Raw genomic sequence first — 18,666 nt, forward strand, 5'->3', positions numbered from 1 at the left:
CCTGCTGAATTTGGCTTTCAGAAAAAGTCTGAAACCAAAATGAGATCATCTGTATTTTCCAGTGGCTACCGTATGGGGTTTCTGTCAGCATCCTGTTTTGTAATCTAAATGAAGTCTCTTTATTAGTCGTGAAAGACGGCTGTAGTGAAAGAAGTTTGAAAAAACACCTTGTGTGTCTTCAAAAAGTAACATGTGACTAAAACATCAACAGCATCAAGGTTGGATTCTTGTGGAAACATAACGTGAGGATTGAAGCTAAACTGATTTTTTAAAAAAAGATTTATTGAAAGAAACCTTTGCAAACAGATCAAAACCAGATTTGGACAAATGAGAAGGATTTCCCGTAATAATGTCAGTTTGCTTTTCTTTTTAATGCAACATTTCTAAAAATACTCTATGATCTCACAGGATGACGTTCATCCTACACACTCTGCTTCACTAGAATTGGTTTTCACAACCACACATTATATTTAAGCCTGTGAATTCTGAGCCATCATTGTTGAGGAATCTAACCCTACGCGAAGTTTTGCTTTTTCTAAATTGTTGCGTTGTCAGCAAAGAATGTAACAATTCCTACTAACATGCATCAAAAATGACATTTTCTCCAAAACATAAAGGTTATGGTTAGGGTTTAGGGTCATCGTCGATGCTGACTTATATATCTTTATATTTTTAAAGCAAAACATAACAAGGCCTCATCTGCTGGTTAGGGGTAAAGTAATATAATTTGTCTTCTGCAGTCTAAATGATCAATATGATCATATTTTTAGTCAGTCAACAGACAAACAAGTCGCTCTGTAACTGTAACACTCTGTAAGTGTTTTGTGCACTCATGTTTGGATTATGATGGGAGATGTAGGTTTATGAGTTGGGAAGCAGTTAAGCAAAAATATTTTATTGATGGCAATGATAGATTGGATTGTCCTTTAAGACAACCCCCACTATGGTTTTTCTAAGAGGGGAGAGGAAGAACCTGATGAAGGAATTCGGGCTGTAGAAGCTAAGAGGAGGAGTGAGGAGGGACAGGAAGTTAAGGAGGATTCTCAGATAGGAGGGAGTGGAGACAACAGGAGGGAAAGAAGGGAAAAAGGTGGAGAGGAGGAGGCGGAAAAGGCAAGAGAGGAGTAGTACTGATCAAATGGTTTACTCTAGGAAGAGAGCTGAGAGGGTAAAAAACAGATGCAGTCTCGTGAATTTTCTCAGCCAGGAGGTCATAGGGAAAAGTTGGTGGAGCAACAGGTGCCCTCTAAGTGTCCTTTACGGAAAAAGGTAATTGTTAATGAAAGAGGGGAGGGGTCAGACAGGGGAGTAGGAAGAAAGGGAGGAGGTGAGGATGACAGGCTGTGAGGAAGAGGAGCTGTCAGACTTAGATGTGTCAGGGCTAGAGACCAACTGTGAGGACAAAATAATTTCTTGAAGAACATGAAAAATAAGAAAATGTTTCTCTGTTTTCATTTTTTCCTGGAAAAATGATTATTATTATTCAGGTTTGGAGTTCAACACTACAGCTGTAAAAGAACTATATAAAGAAAGATCTCTAATAGTAAGAGGAAGTTTTCAGGGAATGAATCTCATGTTTGTTAATGTTCATGCTCCTAATATAGGTGGGGTGAGCCACACACAGTTTCTGCAAAACTTTTGGGTAATATGCTGAGAGTCTGAGGCCTTATTGACACATTTAGGTCTATGTACCCATATAAAACAAGTTTGACATAATAATCATGTATACTTTATTGATTCCTCTTTGCATTTAACCCATTCACTCAGTGAAGCAGTGGGCAGCCATTGGGCACCTGGGGAGCAGTTTGTAGGGACGGTACCTTGCTCAGGGGTACCTCAGGGTAGCTGTTCATGGGAATGGAATCCCTGACCTTCCGATCATGGTGCAGGCTTGGGGAAGGAGACATGACAAGAGCAAGGCTGGATCATTTTTATATATCTTTCTGTTCATGCTAATAAAGGCTGAAATTTTTCCCTCGGGTTTTTCAGACCATCATATTGTTTTGTTTGATTTTATGTTCTGTCAACAAGAGTCCATAGGTCTGCACGTTGAATTTTCAAAGTGAGGCTTTTGTAAAATCTCTTTTTTTGTCTAGGTTCAGAGACTGGCAGGTACAGAAACAGAAAAAGGAGGCCTTTGTATCTTTCTGGGCTTGGTGGGATGTGGGGAAGGTACAGAATAGGCTATTTTGCCAGTAATACTCGGCTCTGTCCTCTGCAGAGCTGAAGAGGGTATGAGCTGATTTAGAAAAAAGTATTAGTGGCTTGGAAGTATAAATTATGGGGGAAGGGGTTGGGGCTCTTGCAATGACAAACTACAGCAGGTGTTGACGCTCCACAACAGTCTGGGAGTTCACCTGCTGGAAGAAGCAAAAGGGGCATGCACCAGAGCTAGAACCAATGTGTTCAAAGGAATAGATACATCCTTTTTCTTTGTCCTTGAAAAGAGAGTGGCTGAGAGGAAGACCATGCACTGCCTAAATCTTGCCACTGGGAGAATAATTGCAGAGGATATGTGCGAGGATCGGGTATAGTTTTACTTTGAATTACTTAAAGCAGAACAAATCGACAGTGACTTTCTCCTGTCAGAGATTCCTCAAATCTCTGACTCTGACAAGACTTTCCTGGATGGGCCTGTGCTTCCTGATGAACTGTTAAAAACTTTGTCTCAGATGGCCATGGCGCGGGCTCCCGGGATAGAGTTTTTGAGACATTATTGTAGGTCTTTTCAGGACTGCTGTCTTTTATCTGTGAATTATTTAGTATATAAACATTTCCATTCTCTGGTAAAAATTATATTAATAATTTTTGCATCCTGTTTGTGGTGATTTATTAATGGTAAATTATCACCCATGTTAGATGTCTTACAGATGGAAGGAATTGATACACATGGAGTGTGAGACTTTTATTTATAAATGTACATTACAAAAATATTTTTGTTTTGTGCACAAAAAATGTTCTCATAATATAAATCATGATTTGCAAGAAAAGCCATAACTGTCATTATCATCATGTACTCAGTCACCGAGGCTGAATAAAACTGACAGAAAGAGCTTATTCATGTGTTTGTTTAGACAAAGAAGAGAAGTATAAAACTTTTAAAAAATAATTGTACAAAGCAACTGCTACATCAAGCATAATAAAATCAGTTATCATATATACACTGTTCAAAAAAGTCAAAAGAACACATAATAATTTGAGTAAAGCATCAAGTCAATTAAACGTCTGGGATATTTATCGGGTCATTTAAGTAACAGGAGGGGTTAATAATTTTCAGCTGCTTTTGTATTTCTGAAATTAACAACAGGTAGACTGTAATGTGCAATAATGGGATAAACCCCAAGACAGGAATGATTTTACATGTCGAGGCCTCATTGTTTCAGACTGTTTGTTCACTAGTTTTGCATTTTGCTAGGGCCAGTGTCACTATTAGTATTGATCCCAAAGGAAACTGGGTTAAGGTTGCAGGCAACCATCTCCATCTTACGCTTCTGACTGTACATACAGACATCACATGGGGAAGGCAGGTCGGAGAGGTAGAACAATGGAAATACACAATATGAGGAAAGACGAGGAGAAAAAAAGAACTCCACCAAGACTGAGCTCCTAAAGGGAGATTAATCTGGGAGAACAGAAAAAAAAACACCTCAACACACAGGATATGAATCATCACATCCCACAACATAGAAGACATGCATTGGAGGCGTTTGAAGGTGGAGGGTGGGGGCTGGGGGCTGGGGGGTCTGTGTCAGTGTACATGCGTATGTGTGTGTGCGTCCCATGTTCAACTGAGAGAAGGTGTCCCTTCACCCAATTAAGTCAAATTCAACAGTTCTTCCGTCGATGCACGTGGATGGGGTTCGAGTCAAAACACGGTCCCGTTATCAGGGAGAAGAATTTATTGTTCTGGAGCCGCATGAGTGAAGAAAATGGTTGTTTGGGTTAGTACAAACAACTGCCTTCCAATTTCGCAGTTTGTCTAATGTCCATCACTGGTCACCAAGTCTATCAATTCCCATTGAAGAGCCATGAGCTTCTCCGAGATCGTATCCATATTGCGTTCAATAAACACAGTCTGAGTAATCATCGTCAAAATGACGGCCAGCCTTGTGGGGCTTTAAACAGCTGTAGCTACTTCCTTTGTTCTTTGATAAGCCAGGTCTGAGCCAGGTCCGATCAGCCAGAACTCTGTTATCATCGTTCCGAATAGGTAGATGTCATTCAATGTCCTCCATCGACAGTGTCACAAGGCACATAAAGCAACTGACCATTGAGTATCTGGCAGCAAACGTCTGCAGGACAATGCTGCAGGATAGGCTTCTCAATAGGGTTTTAAATTTCGTTAAGGGACCAGTTGATCAAATCCATAATTCTTTAGGTTTCAGAGAACACGACTGACAGACTCTTAACACTAGAATTACTGAGCCTTTTTTTCCCTGCTGCAGTCCCTACTACTAGATTTACTAGCCTGCGCAGATTTGCGTAAATTCCCCCCGACCCTAACACCTCTTGGCACCCCGCTGAGATTTTCACAGGTCTTCAGCTCCATTGTTCTCCTGCTTTTGTTGTGCAAAGACACCCTCCCCCAACCCCCAACCATGAGAGATTCAGGTCTTTCCTTCCCTGCAAGGCTACTTTCCTTCCTTACCTGCAGCGTACAATACACCATGGTAGTTCTTGTCAATCCTTGTCACTACATTGCATGCCTGCCCATAAACACATATACACAGAGTTGTACATATATTTATATACCCACACCTTACATATTATGCATAAAGTCTAGTTATACACACACACACACATCTATATCTTTATATATCTATCTATATCTATATATCTATATATCTATCTATATATATATATATATATATATATATATATGTATAAATGTATGTATATATATATATGTATATCTATATGTGTGTATATATATATATATATATCTATGTATATAGATATATATATATGTAGATATAGATGTGTGTGTGTGTATACATACACCAATATTTTTGAATACACGTATCCATATTTATGTTTCCAGATTGTTTGTATACTGCACTTTCTATACCGTGCTCTTTGTACAGTTTTTATTTAGCTGCTTTTGTCTTGCACTGTCCACTTTTTTGCAATGACAATGCAGATTTTCCACTTGTGGGACAAATAAATGCAGATTTGCTGTGTGTGTGTGTGTGTGTGTGTGTGTGTGTTTGTGCAACATTGGCATTTGTTTACTCAGATCCAAGGCAGGCAAAACCTCTGTGTTACAACCTACATACAAAAGACACACATTCACAATATATGGGTACACAAGTCTTTTTTATTTCAAAGTATTTCCGACTTTACAGCGTTTGCAGACCCAGTGTCCATCATCCCTGCATTTGGCACAAGTGAATTTCTGACATGTTGCACAGGTAAACCTGCTGCGATTCCTGTTGCAGCTCTCTTGCACCTGGCACTGCGTCGTCTTTACAGTCCCTGGCACAGCAGCTGCAGCAGCTTCAGCAGCCTGCCTCTGTGCTAATATTTCCTTGAGCTGCATGAATCGGCAACGAAGTTGCTGAGCTAGAAGACTCAGAAACAATCTTCTTTTGCCTGTCCACCCTGTACATGCCTTGTACAAAATGTAGGCATTCACTGCCGCCAGGTCCAGCATATTGTAGAAAACCGCTACTGGCCACCTGCATGTTGCTGCTCTTACGGAATACATCCGCGCCATTTGGTCCAACACGTCTACACCATACTGTAAAAGCAGAGACAGAGTCATGAGTATGTATTTTTCTATAGGCCTGTATAGCACACATCAGAAAACATTGTATCACTGGTGTAAAATTGTACACACATTCACATACCTTCATGTGGTTATAGTCTGCTATCGTGTTGGGTTTCCTCTTTCTGTCGTCACCGATCATCACGTCTTGGTGCATGGAACTTAGAACACACACAGTCTTGTTTTTTTAGGTGCATAAATTGTCAAGGAGACACCGCCACTTCTAAGCACTGAAGTGGAGAATACCTCTCGCTTTGCAGTATCTTTTGCAAGTTGAGGATGTTCACGCCGGACTTTATTCACCGTGCCCAGTAACGTTGTTTTGCGCTGCAGCAGTCTGTGCGACAGTGACAGTGAAGTAAAGAAATTGTCCGTTGTGACGTTTCTCCCATCATCCAAAAACGGCTCCATCAGTTTCATGACCACGTTCTCTGCCAGCCTCTCTCCCTTCTGATGACTGGGGTCCTTTCCCAAGTAAGGAGATGCACTGCAGACATATTTGGTGTCCAAATCCGTGGCCATCCAGAACTTGATCCCAAATTTGTCTGGCTTGGTTGCAATATACTGTGTGAATGGACAACGAACCTTGGTAGGGAACAGCTGTTCATCTATGGTCATGTGTTCTCCTGGAGTGAAACTCTTAGCACAGTTCTCGTTGAAGCGTGTCCAGATGTCTGAGATCGCCACAAATTTGTCTGTTTTCACCCGTTCTGCCCGCGTGTCCCTGTCATCAAATCGAAGGTGTTGCATAATTGAAATGAATCTATCTCGGGGCATTGTCTCTTTGATTACTGACACCAGAAATCCTTCTGACCAGCAATCCACAATGGCACCAACAGGACACATGATTGCTCTTACATACAGGACTGAAATGAATGCCATCAGTTCATGAACTGACAAATTCCAGTCCGGCTCTGTTCTGCGAGCTTGATGTACCGTACAGTCTCTGATGGTCTGCAGCATTCCCACGTCTAACAGGCAAAGGAAGCTTTGGAGCACACTTGTAATCTTACGTTGTCAGAAGATAAACAAATAGAGAATGGTAAATTTACATGAACTTCACTCTAAATGGGTTTATATAAATATCATATGTAATATGGCAATGAGGTGTGAATGTGTGTCTTTTATATTTGCAGGTCAGTCAATGTGTGGGATATTTTGTATAGATACGGCAGGCATTTCTGAAAGTTGTAACACAGAGGTTTGGCCTGACTTGATTCTGAGCAACTCAGAGTAAACAAATGCAAATGTGCCAGGCCTCAAGGATAATGGGTGGTTTGCACAACAAAAGCTGGAGGAGAAACGAGCTGACGACCTGTGAAAATCTCAGCAGGGGTGATTAACACCTCAGGACTTGCACCAGAAAATAAAAAAGCCAGTAATTCTAGGGGGGTTTGGGTTTAGGGAAGTTACGCAAATTTGCGCAGGTTAGTAAACCTAGTGTTAAAGGGGTAGAGTTACACTAGACAAAGACATGAGAAGCCAAGCATGGAAAGATAGGGGAGAGGGAGAGGAGAAAATGCAGAAAGAGGAATCTGCTCCTTTGTACATAGGGGAGCAGGATTCGCACTGCCAAAGCTCTACATTATTAATATTAAAATGTATAGACTTTATAGATTTGTCCACTAGGGCCAAGAAACATAAAAATACATTATGTTCATGATAAGTGATTTTTCAAGTTCTTTAGGTTCATGAAAAAGACGTGATGTATCTGCAGTTCTACAAATATGTTATTTTGTGAAGCTCTTTTTTTGTGAATGAATTCAAACTCCTCAAGATGGGTGGTGACCATGGTGGCCATTTAGAAGTCGGCCATCTTGGATACAACTTTTGTTTTTTCAATAGGAAGAGGGCCATGTGACACATCAAACTTATTGGTAATGTCACAAGAAAAACAATGGTGTGCTTGGTTTCAATGTAACTATATTCTTTCATGAGTTATTTACAAGTTTCTCTTTGTTCACAGCCATTGACATGTTGAAGAGGTTAACACGTGAGGAGCAGATCGAAATTGTGTTGATATCTGGTGAACGTAGTAACCAGGTCATTGCAGCAGATTTCAATGCAAGACACCCTACGAGACCACCCATCTCTCATGCTACAGTTAGCAAACTGCTTGCTAAGTTTTGTGAAACTGGTTCAGTGTTGGATTTGCCAAAATGTGGATGCAAGAAAACTGTCACTAATGAAGACACATCAGTGGCTGTCCTAGCTTCATTCAGCAAGAGCCCACAGCGTAGCACTCGCCGCATGTCACTGGAGAGTGGCATTAGTCGAACTAATCCCTTCGGCGGATATTAGCTACTCACAAATGGCACCCTTACAAACTCCAGCTACTGCAGCATCTCAACAAGGATGATCCAGATCGGCGTACAGAATTTGCAGAATGGGCAAAACAAAAATTGGAACAGGACCCTCAGTTCACGCAGAAGATTTTGCTCAGTGATGAGGCAAACTTTTATGTGAATGGTGAAGTTAACAAACAAAACCACTGCTATTGGTCTGACACTAACCCACATTTGATGGATCCCTCCAAGACCGTTGGAACAACTAAAGTGATGGTTTGGTGTGGTATATGGGGTACAACGATAGTGGGTCTATTCTTCATGGAAACCTCAAGGCCACTGGATATTTGAAATTTCTACATGATGATGTGTTTCCCTCTTTATGTACTGAAGCTGGCACGTTCCCTGAGTTTTTCCAGCAAGATGGTGCACCACCACATTATGGGTGCCAGGTCCGAGCATCCCTAGATGAACAGTTTCCTGGAAAGTGGATTGGTCGTCGTGGGCCAGTTGAATGGCCCCCAAGGTCTCCCGATCTGACCCCCTTAGACTTTTATCTTTGGGGTCATCTGAAGGCAATTGTCTATGGTGTGAAGATACGAGATGTGCAGCACCTGAAACTATGGATACTGGATGCCTGTGCTGGCATTTCTCCTGCGGTGTTGCTATCAGTGTGTGAAGAGTGGGAGAAGAGGGTTGCATTGACAATCCAACACAATGGGCAGCACATTTAACACATTTTATAAGTGGTCAGAAACTTGTAAATAACTCATGAAAGAATAAACAACAAGTTGACATGTTGGAAATGTAACCAACATGTCAACTTCTCAAGGAATAGCAGCTGAAACAGTATCTGTAACAACAAAGGATAATTTATTATAATTTTTCATTTTTCTGGAATGGAGTGTGTACATTCTTACCATCATCATCATCATCAGCCTTCTCACATCTGCCCTGCATTTGGGATTTAAAGAAAACTTAACTTACTCTAACAATTACCAAAATTTGACCCTTTGAGCGAGTATGGTAAAATCTGATTTTCTGCTCCTTTTAACTTCTGATCAGAATTGAAATGGAGAATTTTTTGTTTTTTTGCATCAGTTACAACACTTCCGCTGATGCTGTATTACAACTCATTTCTGCTTAATTCTGAAACATGTGCATATTTTCTTGAAGTTATGGAGTCCTTTCTCATACCTTGAAAAATAAAACTATAATGTCTTCAGCAAATGGCAAGAGAATGTCACTAAATAGTCCTTGAAATAAAAATGTAGAAGCTAACCACCAAACTTAAAAAAAATAAATAAAAAAATGTGTATCTATATAGATCACCACTCGCAGCAAGGAGAAGTAATTTTCTGATGCTGAGTTATAAGGCTGTTAAAGACGTGAATAAACGGTACTGAGTAGAAATAACTTTATAAGAAATCACTTTTTAAACAATTTTTAATCAAAAGTTCTCTTTGAGTTTGAGTTTGTATATATGTATATGTATATTTGTATATATTTATTTATAGATATACAATAGAATACAAAATATATATATATATATATATTGAGCCCACATGTGGTGATTATAGGATGTATAAGTGGAGAAACAGTTAAGTCCAAATATACTCTCAAAATTTAAATGATGGTATGAAAGAATGATCATCATTGTCATCTTTTATTGATGCCACCATAGCTGAGAAGAAGTGAAAAAGTGGAAAAGTACATATTCTTTACATAGACATAGAAGCTTTTACAAAGAGTTCATTTTGTTAAAATTTTAGAAAAATATTATACAAAGCAGATGAGCGTAAGAATATAATAATGATGACAAATAGTGAAAAAGGAATTTTACAATTCCTTTGAATTTCAAAAACAAGCAGCCTGAATGCACAGCTGTGAATCAAAGAAACCAACAGCAAGTCTGCATAGAACAACTGCATCAGTCACATATCTGAATCATACTTAAGGTAGTAAAAAGCCCATAAGCAATTTGACATATGCTTTACAGCTTAATTATTTTGTTTCTTATACCTCAGTATTCAAATCTGAACTCTCTTGGTTCTGACTGGTCTACTGACTTTGTGTGTCTCCTCTTCCTGGAAGGCACTCTCCAGCACAATCAGGATGGATTTGCGGACTTTATCTTTAAAATCTTGGCCCATGAACACATACAGCAGTGGATTCAAGCAGCTGTTGAGAAAGGCCAGGCTGGTGGCTATTGGTAACCCAATTATGGTGATATCATCTAATATCTCACTTGAATATTCTGGCATGTGATTTGCCATCTCAATTAGACCCATGATGTGAAAGGGAGCCCAGCACAGAAAGAAATTGATGATAATGGCAGCGATGATCTTAAAGGGGCGACTTGACTGATTGGCCAGTGTGTGGTTTCTTCTGAGACGATGGATTATAACAGCATAACAAGAGACAATGACAGTAAAGGGCACAACAAATCCCAGTAGGAAACGCGTGATAATCATGGCCTGATGAGTCTCATGATATGTGTCCTCGTCACCAGAAAGAGCATAGTTGTTGAAGCAGTTGATGATATCCTTATTGTGGTACGATGGTCCGACGTCCCTGAAGATGAAGTATGGAGCACTGAGAATCAAAGCCACCACCCAAACACACAGACTCACATAGGATGCTCTGCGTACATTTCGGTGGTTCTGAGCCCAGACGGGCCACACCACAGACGCACATCTATCCACACTGATTACCACCAGAATGTAGACACTGGCAAACATGTTCAGAAAGCTGATGGTGGTGTTCAGCTTGCACATGAAGTTGCCAAAAGGCCAGTGGAAATCTGAAGCTGTGTAAGTCACACTCAGGGGCAAAAATGCAGTGAAGAGGAAGTCAGCCACAGCAAGGTTGAGGAACCAAACTGTGTTAACAGTTTTCTTTATCTTGAATCCGGTCACCCAGATAACCACTCCATTCCCGAGCACACCGAGGACAAAAGCCAGGGAGTACACAACGATAGACATGGTGTTCAGAGAATGTCTCAACTTAGCATACTGGTAAACAGGTGCAGTGGTTGTGTTGAATTGATGAAAAGATCTAGTGGTCATCTCTATCACTGCCTTGGGACCTGCAGTGGTATCACAAAAAAATAAATAAATTAAAAAAATAAAATAAAATATATATATATATATATATATATATATATTTCTTTCTGTTATAACTAATTGCATTGAATGATACTCAGTTATTTTTTAAATTGCTACTTAGTTGTGCGACTATGTCTAGTTAGTTGTAAACAAATCTTAAACAATAACTGCTTCAATTAAACACTGACTGCATTTAGCAGTGAAGGGTCACTTGGAAGTCAGATAGCTCAGGTATAATCAAGGCTATGAAAGCAGCACATATGAAAAAAAATTGTAGTTGGCTGTTGTGGTATAGATTATTTCTTGATAGAAGAGCATGAACAGTGACTAATTCATTTACAGATTTAGAAAATGAATTAGTTCTAGACTTCAGTAGTAATGAGTTAAGTAAAAGGAAGAATTAAACAGTGAAGATAATACATTTACGAGACTATATAAAAAACAACAGCAAAGTTATCACAAAGATAATTGTTAATATATAAAATGAAAACTACTGTACACTCCACACAGAATGTCATTTTTTTTTGTCTTGGTTGAAAAATTATATATTATTTCATGTACATTGTGTGCATAATAAATGTTGTATTTATATATCATATGTGTATATTCGCTGATTATATGTTATATCAAGGAAGATTTTCTGATTTTTAAATGACTACTTGGCATAGTGGCAAGGCAAGTTTATTTATATAGCACAATTCAACAACAAGGTGATTCAAAGTGCTTTACAGACACATTAAAAAACAAAAACAAATAAAAATCATGATTTAAAATGGGGGGGAGGAAAAGTAGATAAAACCAGTAGTTAAAATGTAAGTTTTGAAGTTTAAGCTTACAAGTAAAACAGTGTGGATTTGGTGCTTTATTCAAATGCACAGGCAGCCAGTGTAAAGACCTCTGAGCTGAGCTGATGTGGTCCACTTTTTTGGTCTTAGTGAGGACTCGAGCAGCAGTTCCGAATGAGCTGTAGTTGTCTGACTGATTTTTTTAGGTAGACCTGTAAAGATGCTGTTACAGTAATCAAGCCTACTAAAGATGGCAGGTAGTGTTTTTTTATGACATATATACACTGGGATAGCATATTCAATGGTGTCACTATGTTAAGTATTTGACTAATAAGCTCAAGTTGTGTTTGACCTATATACACAGATTAACTGTTGTCTACATTTATATCATATGTTAACTCTTGATGCACAGCTGTTGTTTTGCAGACTAATAATTCACATAAAGAGGTAGTTTAGATAGTTTTATGTTTGGTTTTGATAGGTTCATGACTTATACTTCTAAAAAGAGGACAATTTGTTGTTACTTTATTATTCCTATTAACATATACGAAATAAAACATTCAGTCAATCAAAACTAAGGGACATTGCCAGGATACAACTATAACTGAAAGTCACTAATGACGCTATCAGTCTGTGAGAGGTGTAGGAAAATGAGGTCATGGACATTTTGTATTTCTTTGTCTGCCATGATGTATCACTCATGAAGCAGCATCTATAACTTTGTCAGTTTTGTTGCTTTGTATTGACTGACAACCATGAGAAGTCAGTGCTCAGTTAGCTAAAAGAATTAAGAATCACAGGGTGACTTTTTTAATAAAGATTAATTAGTGTCACCCTCTGTACTTTAACGTGAATATGTGCAAAATATGGCATTTGTAGGCAGTTACATATGTCATATTTTTAACAGTGTTGTTGGGTGAGAAGAGGAGGTTTCTGACAGATTCAGAATAAGCTGAGCAATTGGATTTCAATAAGTCAAAAACCTTGTTGCCTATCCCTTATGTCTGACAGAGTGAAACCAATTTTTTTTTTTTTATTATTGACAATTTTACAGCAGCAAAATAGTAAATATTATATACCTTTAGTAAAGCTCTGTTGTTGGTTGTTGATGAATCCACTCCAGAAGAGTCACTGATCAAACTGTGACACATTGATTATATATAAACCCATTCTGGGAAAAAAAACCTGCTAAATTTGGCTTTCAGAAAAAGTCTGAAACCAAAATGAGATCATCTGTATTTTCCAGTGGCTACCGTATGGGTTTTCTGCCAGCATCTTGTTTTGTAATCTAAATGAAGTCTCTTTATTAGCCATGAAAGAAGCTGTAGTGAAAGAAGTTTGAAAAAACACCTTGTGTGTCTTCAAAAAGTAACATGTGACTAAAACATCAACAGCATCAAGGTTGGATTCTTGTGGAAACATAACGTGAGGATCGAAGCTAAACTGATTTTTTAAAAAGGATTTATTGAAAGAAACCTTTGCAAACAGATCAAAACCAGATTTGGACAAATGAGAAGGATTTCCCGTAATAATGTCAGTTTGTTTTTCTTTTTAATGTAACATTTCTAAAAATACTCTATGATCTCACAGGATGACGTTCATCCTACACACTCTGCTTCACTAGAATTGGCTTTCACAACCACAGTTACTTTTAACATAATAAATAAGCCTGTGCGTTCTGGGCCATCATTGTTGAGGAATCTAACCCTACGCGAAGTTTTGCTTTTTCTAAATTGTTACGTTGTCAGCAAAGAATGTAACGATTCCTACTAACATGCATCAAAAATGACATTTTCTCCAAAACACAAAGGTAATGGTTAGGGTTTAGGGTCATTGCTGATTCTGACTCATATATCTTTACATCTCTAAAGCAAAACATAATGTGGTGGCGCGAATCAGGGACACACACAGACTCACACAGGATGCTTTGTGTACATTTCGGTGGTTCTGAGCCACATCACAAACACACATCTGTCCATACTGATCACCACCAGATTGTAGACACTGGCAAACATGTTCAGAAAGCTGATGGTGGTGTTCAGCTTTCACATGAAGTTGCCAAAAGGCCAGAGGAAACCTGAAGCTTCGTAAGTCACACTCAGGGGAAGAAATGATACAAAGACGAAGTCAGCCACAGCAAGGTTGAGGAACCAAACTGTGTTAACAGTTTTCTTCATCTTGAACCAGGTCACCCAGATAACCACTCCATTCCTGAGCACACCACAGATAAAGGACGGGGAATAGAGTATGAGAGACATTGTGTTGTGTATCAGCCCAATATCATTGCCAATATCAGGTGCAGTTGTACCGATTAGATCAAAGGAGTCGTTGGTCGTCTCCATCACTGTCTTAAGAATGACATAAAGAAACAACAAAATTAAATCATTTTGTAATGTCTGTTTTTCAAAGCTCTTCTTTCAGATGTGCATGCACACTATCAGTAAAAAGTTTGGACACACCTTCTCATTTAAACGTTTTTCTTTATTTTTTGTACTTTCTACATTGTAGATACATAGTGGGGACATCAATTACATGATGCAAGATATATGGAATTATGTAGCAAAGACAAAATGGATAAATAACTTTAAATATGTTGTATTTTTTAGATTCCTGAAAGTAGCCACCCTTTGCTTTGTTGACAGCGCTGCACTCTGATTGGGGCCATTGTCTTAAGGTCATTGCCTTGTTGAAAAATAAATGATTGTCCAACTAAATGCAAACCAGATGTCATTGCAGAATGCTGTGGTAGCCATGCTGGCTCAGTGTACCTTCAATTTTGAATAAATCCTTAAGATGAGCGGGTGAATTTTAAGACTGAAGTTGTTGAACAAGCTTATTTGACTGAAAAGAAACAAGATCCTTTTTTTAATCCACTAGGACAAAGAGTATTATCAAAACTAAAATTGTATAATGAAATACTAAAATAATCAATAATGAAAAGATTTTTTGACAGAAAAGCACTGAGATTTAAGACATGCAGAATGTAAGCTTATCGATTCACACAAGGCAAGCAAGAAAATCGTTTGACTTGAGCAATGGTGTCAGCTCTGAGTTTTACCATGTGAGAAAGTGAAAATAATGTAAAGAATAGACAAGCAGGCATACAGCAAGACAGGTGAATAGAATTTCTCTTTATTGAACTTAACCATAAGCTTGATTTTGGTGTTTTGTTTTTGACGTTGCAGATAGATGGACGAAATCAGTCACAGTCTTAAAAACAAAACATACATTGACCAAACGGTTTATAGAAGCTACAAATATGCCAGGAACCTTACTGTGAATTACTTTAAGTCACTATCCTATCAATTGGGCCAACCTACTTAATTGTAATAATGCCAGTGACAACATATTCCAGAAATCAATGGCCAGGCCTGAGGCTTGGGGACGCCATGAGCAGCTGCACTGTGGATTTTGAGCTGATGTGTCCCCAGCTTCTCACAGGCAGACTGCAAAATGTGCGCAGCGACAAAGACTGTTGAGCAGATAGTCCAGTTCATATGCACTCTTGAAAAAAGTTCCTTTTTCAAAGTTTTGCACAATAAAATACAATAAAATAAAAATAAAAAAGAACCATATATAATGCAAATGTTCTTTGAAACCTATTTAACACACTGTACTCCTTTTAAATGGAATTTTAATTTTTTTCTAAATATTATAAGCGTTATTAATTACATTTTAACATATATTACGGAACTCACTTTAACCACCAAAGAATTAAGAGAAGTTGTAATTCTGACAGCTATAATTTAAAATATGTTACAAAGTCATTGTCCTTACAAAAGCAACACTTTCTGTGAAACACAGTGGTTTAACTTATATAATCTTAATAAATAAGCCTATGTTATTATTTCGATCAGAGTTATGTCAGCATGATTTCACAATTCTCCAAGATCAAAACAGGAAATTATCAAAGAAAGATTGCATAACTTTAGTAAAGCTCTGTTGTTGGTGTGGATGAAGCCACTTTTGAAGAATCCTGGAACAAAGTATGAAAGGTTAATATAAGTCAAGCTAAACTGCATAAAAACAAAAAACAAAAGGAAAGGTGAAATAAGAGAGCAAAATAAGAGTCAATGTACCCATCACAAGCTAAAATTAAAAAATAAATAAATAAATAAATAAAAAAGCAGAATTTTACTGCAAGCAGAAGAGAGGGGACCAGTGTGGGGCTGCTAACATCCTGTTTTGCAATCTTGCTCGTATAACTTCGACAGTTAGCTGTCTAGCTTTGGTTTTTGACCAGTGTAAAGTTACAAAATCAATTTGAGGAAACCCACAACCAATAAGACATAATAGCATAGAGTAGAACATACTATTTAGCTTGTTCCATCTGTTCCTGATGTTTCTGCTATGAAGAGCATCCACATCAGATTTTAACTGACCAAAGATATTTCTCTGCCATCTAAAGCTTACTTGTGAGCTTTATTTTGATGTCCCTGAACTAAATTCACATCAGTTTAGATTTTACTAAATCATTAGTAAATTTAAATAAGTTTGTCTGCCTAGTGCAATGTAAAGACTAGATGATATACATGTAGCTTAAAACTACTGGGTTAGTTTTAACCTTATTTTTAATCTTTATTCAACTTTAATGTCATAGTATTTAGTGGATGAAGAAAATGAATGCATGGATGGACAGTTTCCTATGTCAGACCAAAGCTAAACTCTTAGCAGTTTCCTCCTGTCCAAAGTGAAAGACCCAGGATGTTATGGCATGCCATCTCCAATACCAGAGAACCTCGGGGCCAAGGGCGTAGATTTGGCATGGACGGAAGGGACATGTCCCCACCAATATCCAGCGATTATTGAATTGTCCCCACCAATAACTTGATCTCTTTGAGTAAAGAAAAACAAACCCGATAGAAAGAAAAAAAAAAGATCTGTCAACGTCTCATTCACCCAGTGGTGCAGAAAGAGTTAAATTACGTTCTCTACTGCAGTCCTACGTCATGTGACAAATATGGCCAATGTGATTGGCTGTGCCTTTCAGGGAGCTCTGTTTAGTTTTAGCAGCGGCAAGCCTGCCCTGCGAGGAGGAGAGGAGGATGGCAGCAAAAAGGAAGAACCTGGATATAAGAAAGTATTTTTCAAAGAAACCTGTAAGCCACTTAAAGTCAAGTTCACTCATAAAATGTGTCCGCCATAATAACGTTACAGGCTATGCTAGGCTTTAGCCCACATCAGTCTAAAATTGTATGTAACCATGAATAACGTGTTTTGGAAACTAACTGCACAACATGCAGCACTATTAGTTATCTCAGTCTCCCAGAGTAGCATTTCTAATTTTGATTGAAGCTGTCAGAGAAAACGGCAGCCTCGAGCAAGCCAGGATATTAGTTTACAGAGGTTGTTAAAATTATATGTCTAACGTTAAAATGGTGACACAATAATTTCATCCTAATGGTACTGACATATTCATAGGGTTCATTTTTGAGACATGATTTTGCAAATATTCCACCTTGTAGTGCAGTTTGCACAAATTGTTTTAAAAATGCACTCAGCTTACAAACATTACTGATAAGTCAAGATCTGCACAAACTGACAGAAACACTGAAGCAGCTACACATTTTATTCTTATTGTCATGTATGTCCTATTTGTCAGGTGACAGAAGAACCAACACAGAGCTCAGAGAGTAATGGTGATGCAAGATCACAGGTGAAATTGGATGATGACTTGTTGGTTCATGACTGTATTTGAAGCACATGTGTGACTGCATGTATGTAGAATGTCTCACTGTTATTCATCAGGTGACAGAGGCAGCTCTGCCATGTTGTAGCTCAGACAGAGGTGAAGATGCGAGGTCACAGGTGACTGACTGATGATTTGGTGCTATAGATTAAATAGTATTTATCATCATAACAATTGTTAGGCTGCTGATGTAAATTGTTTCATTAGTGTATATTTGACAAAGAATCTGAATTGACATGTCTCACTTTTTGTATGGCATGAATCAATGTGTTATTTTATCAGGTGGCAATATGTCCTAGTGCAGTCAGAGGGGAAGAGCCAGGGCCAAACATGAGGAACATCAAGCACAGAATAATAATTTTAATATGAGGATAAAACACATGTGCTGAGGCTGAAAGAAGCTTCAGTGCTCTCAGAAGACTAAAAACATGGCTAAAGTCAACAATGACTCAAATGAGATTAAACAATGCTGCTGTATGCCATGTCCACCAGGAGAGACTGGACAATATAGATGTAAAACAAATATGCCAGCAGTTTATCTCAGTTAATGAGAGAAGAAGGCATGTGTTTGGCTCCTTCAAATAGTGGACATTGAGTTGTTGTGTGGGACACCAGTAGTCCATGTCTGTTGCTGTAACAGTAATTCATGTTTAGAAGAAAAAAAATCCCAGCTCACTGACTTGATCGGGGCAATTGTGCCTAAAATATTGCATAATTTTGCTGAGAGATCTTTTACTTTGTGGTAATCTTAGATGAGTAGTTTTATGGACAAAAACCACCAGGTCATTCAGTGTTCCCTTAGTGCTAATGTATCAGAGATGTTGGTGTACTATAACTGAAGTAATGTTGTTAAGTCCTTAAAGTCATATTCTTTTATTGTCATGACTGTATTTGAAGCTATTTTTATTTTTGTATGATACCTGATTTATATGGAATATGGCTGAAGTAAACTAAAGTCTAAAATACTTAGTCATTTGTTTAATAGTAATTTAACATTATATAATTCACATATAAAACGATGAATTGTAATTGG

At 38.2% G+C, this 18,666-nt stretch overlaps 1 protein-coding gene across 1 annotated transcript; it reads right to left on the reverse strand.

Annotated features, from left to right (window-relative positions):
- Window positions 1–10,068: 10,068 nt before the first annotated feature.
- Window positions 10,069–11,120, reverse strand: LOC102794150 (chemerin-like receptor 1). The gene is given in 2 exon segments (XM_035909490.2): window positions 10,069–10,115; window positions 10,118–11,120. Coding segments are annotated over 2 exon segments (1,050 nt in total).
- Between the last annotated feature and the right edge of the window lie 7,546 nt (window positions 11,121–18,666).

The sequence above is a fragment of the Neolamprologus brichardi genome, chromosome 11 (assembly GCF_056152115.1).
Source record: "Neolamprologus brichardi isolate AB-2024 chromosome 11, ASM5615211v1, whole genome shotgun sequence".
Classification (NCBI taxonomy): Eukaryota; Metazoa; Chordata; class Actinopteri; order Cichliformes; family Cichlidae; genus Neolamprologus; species Neolamprologus brichardi.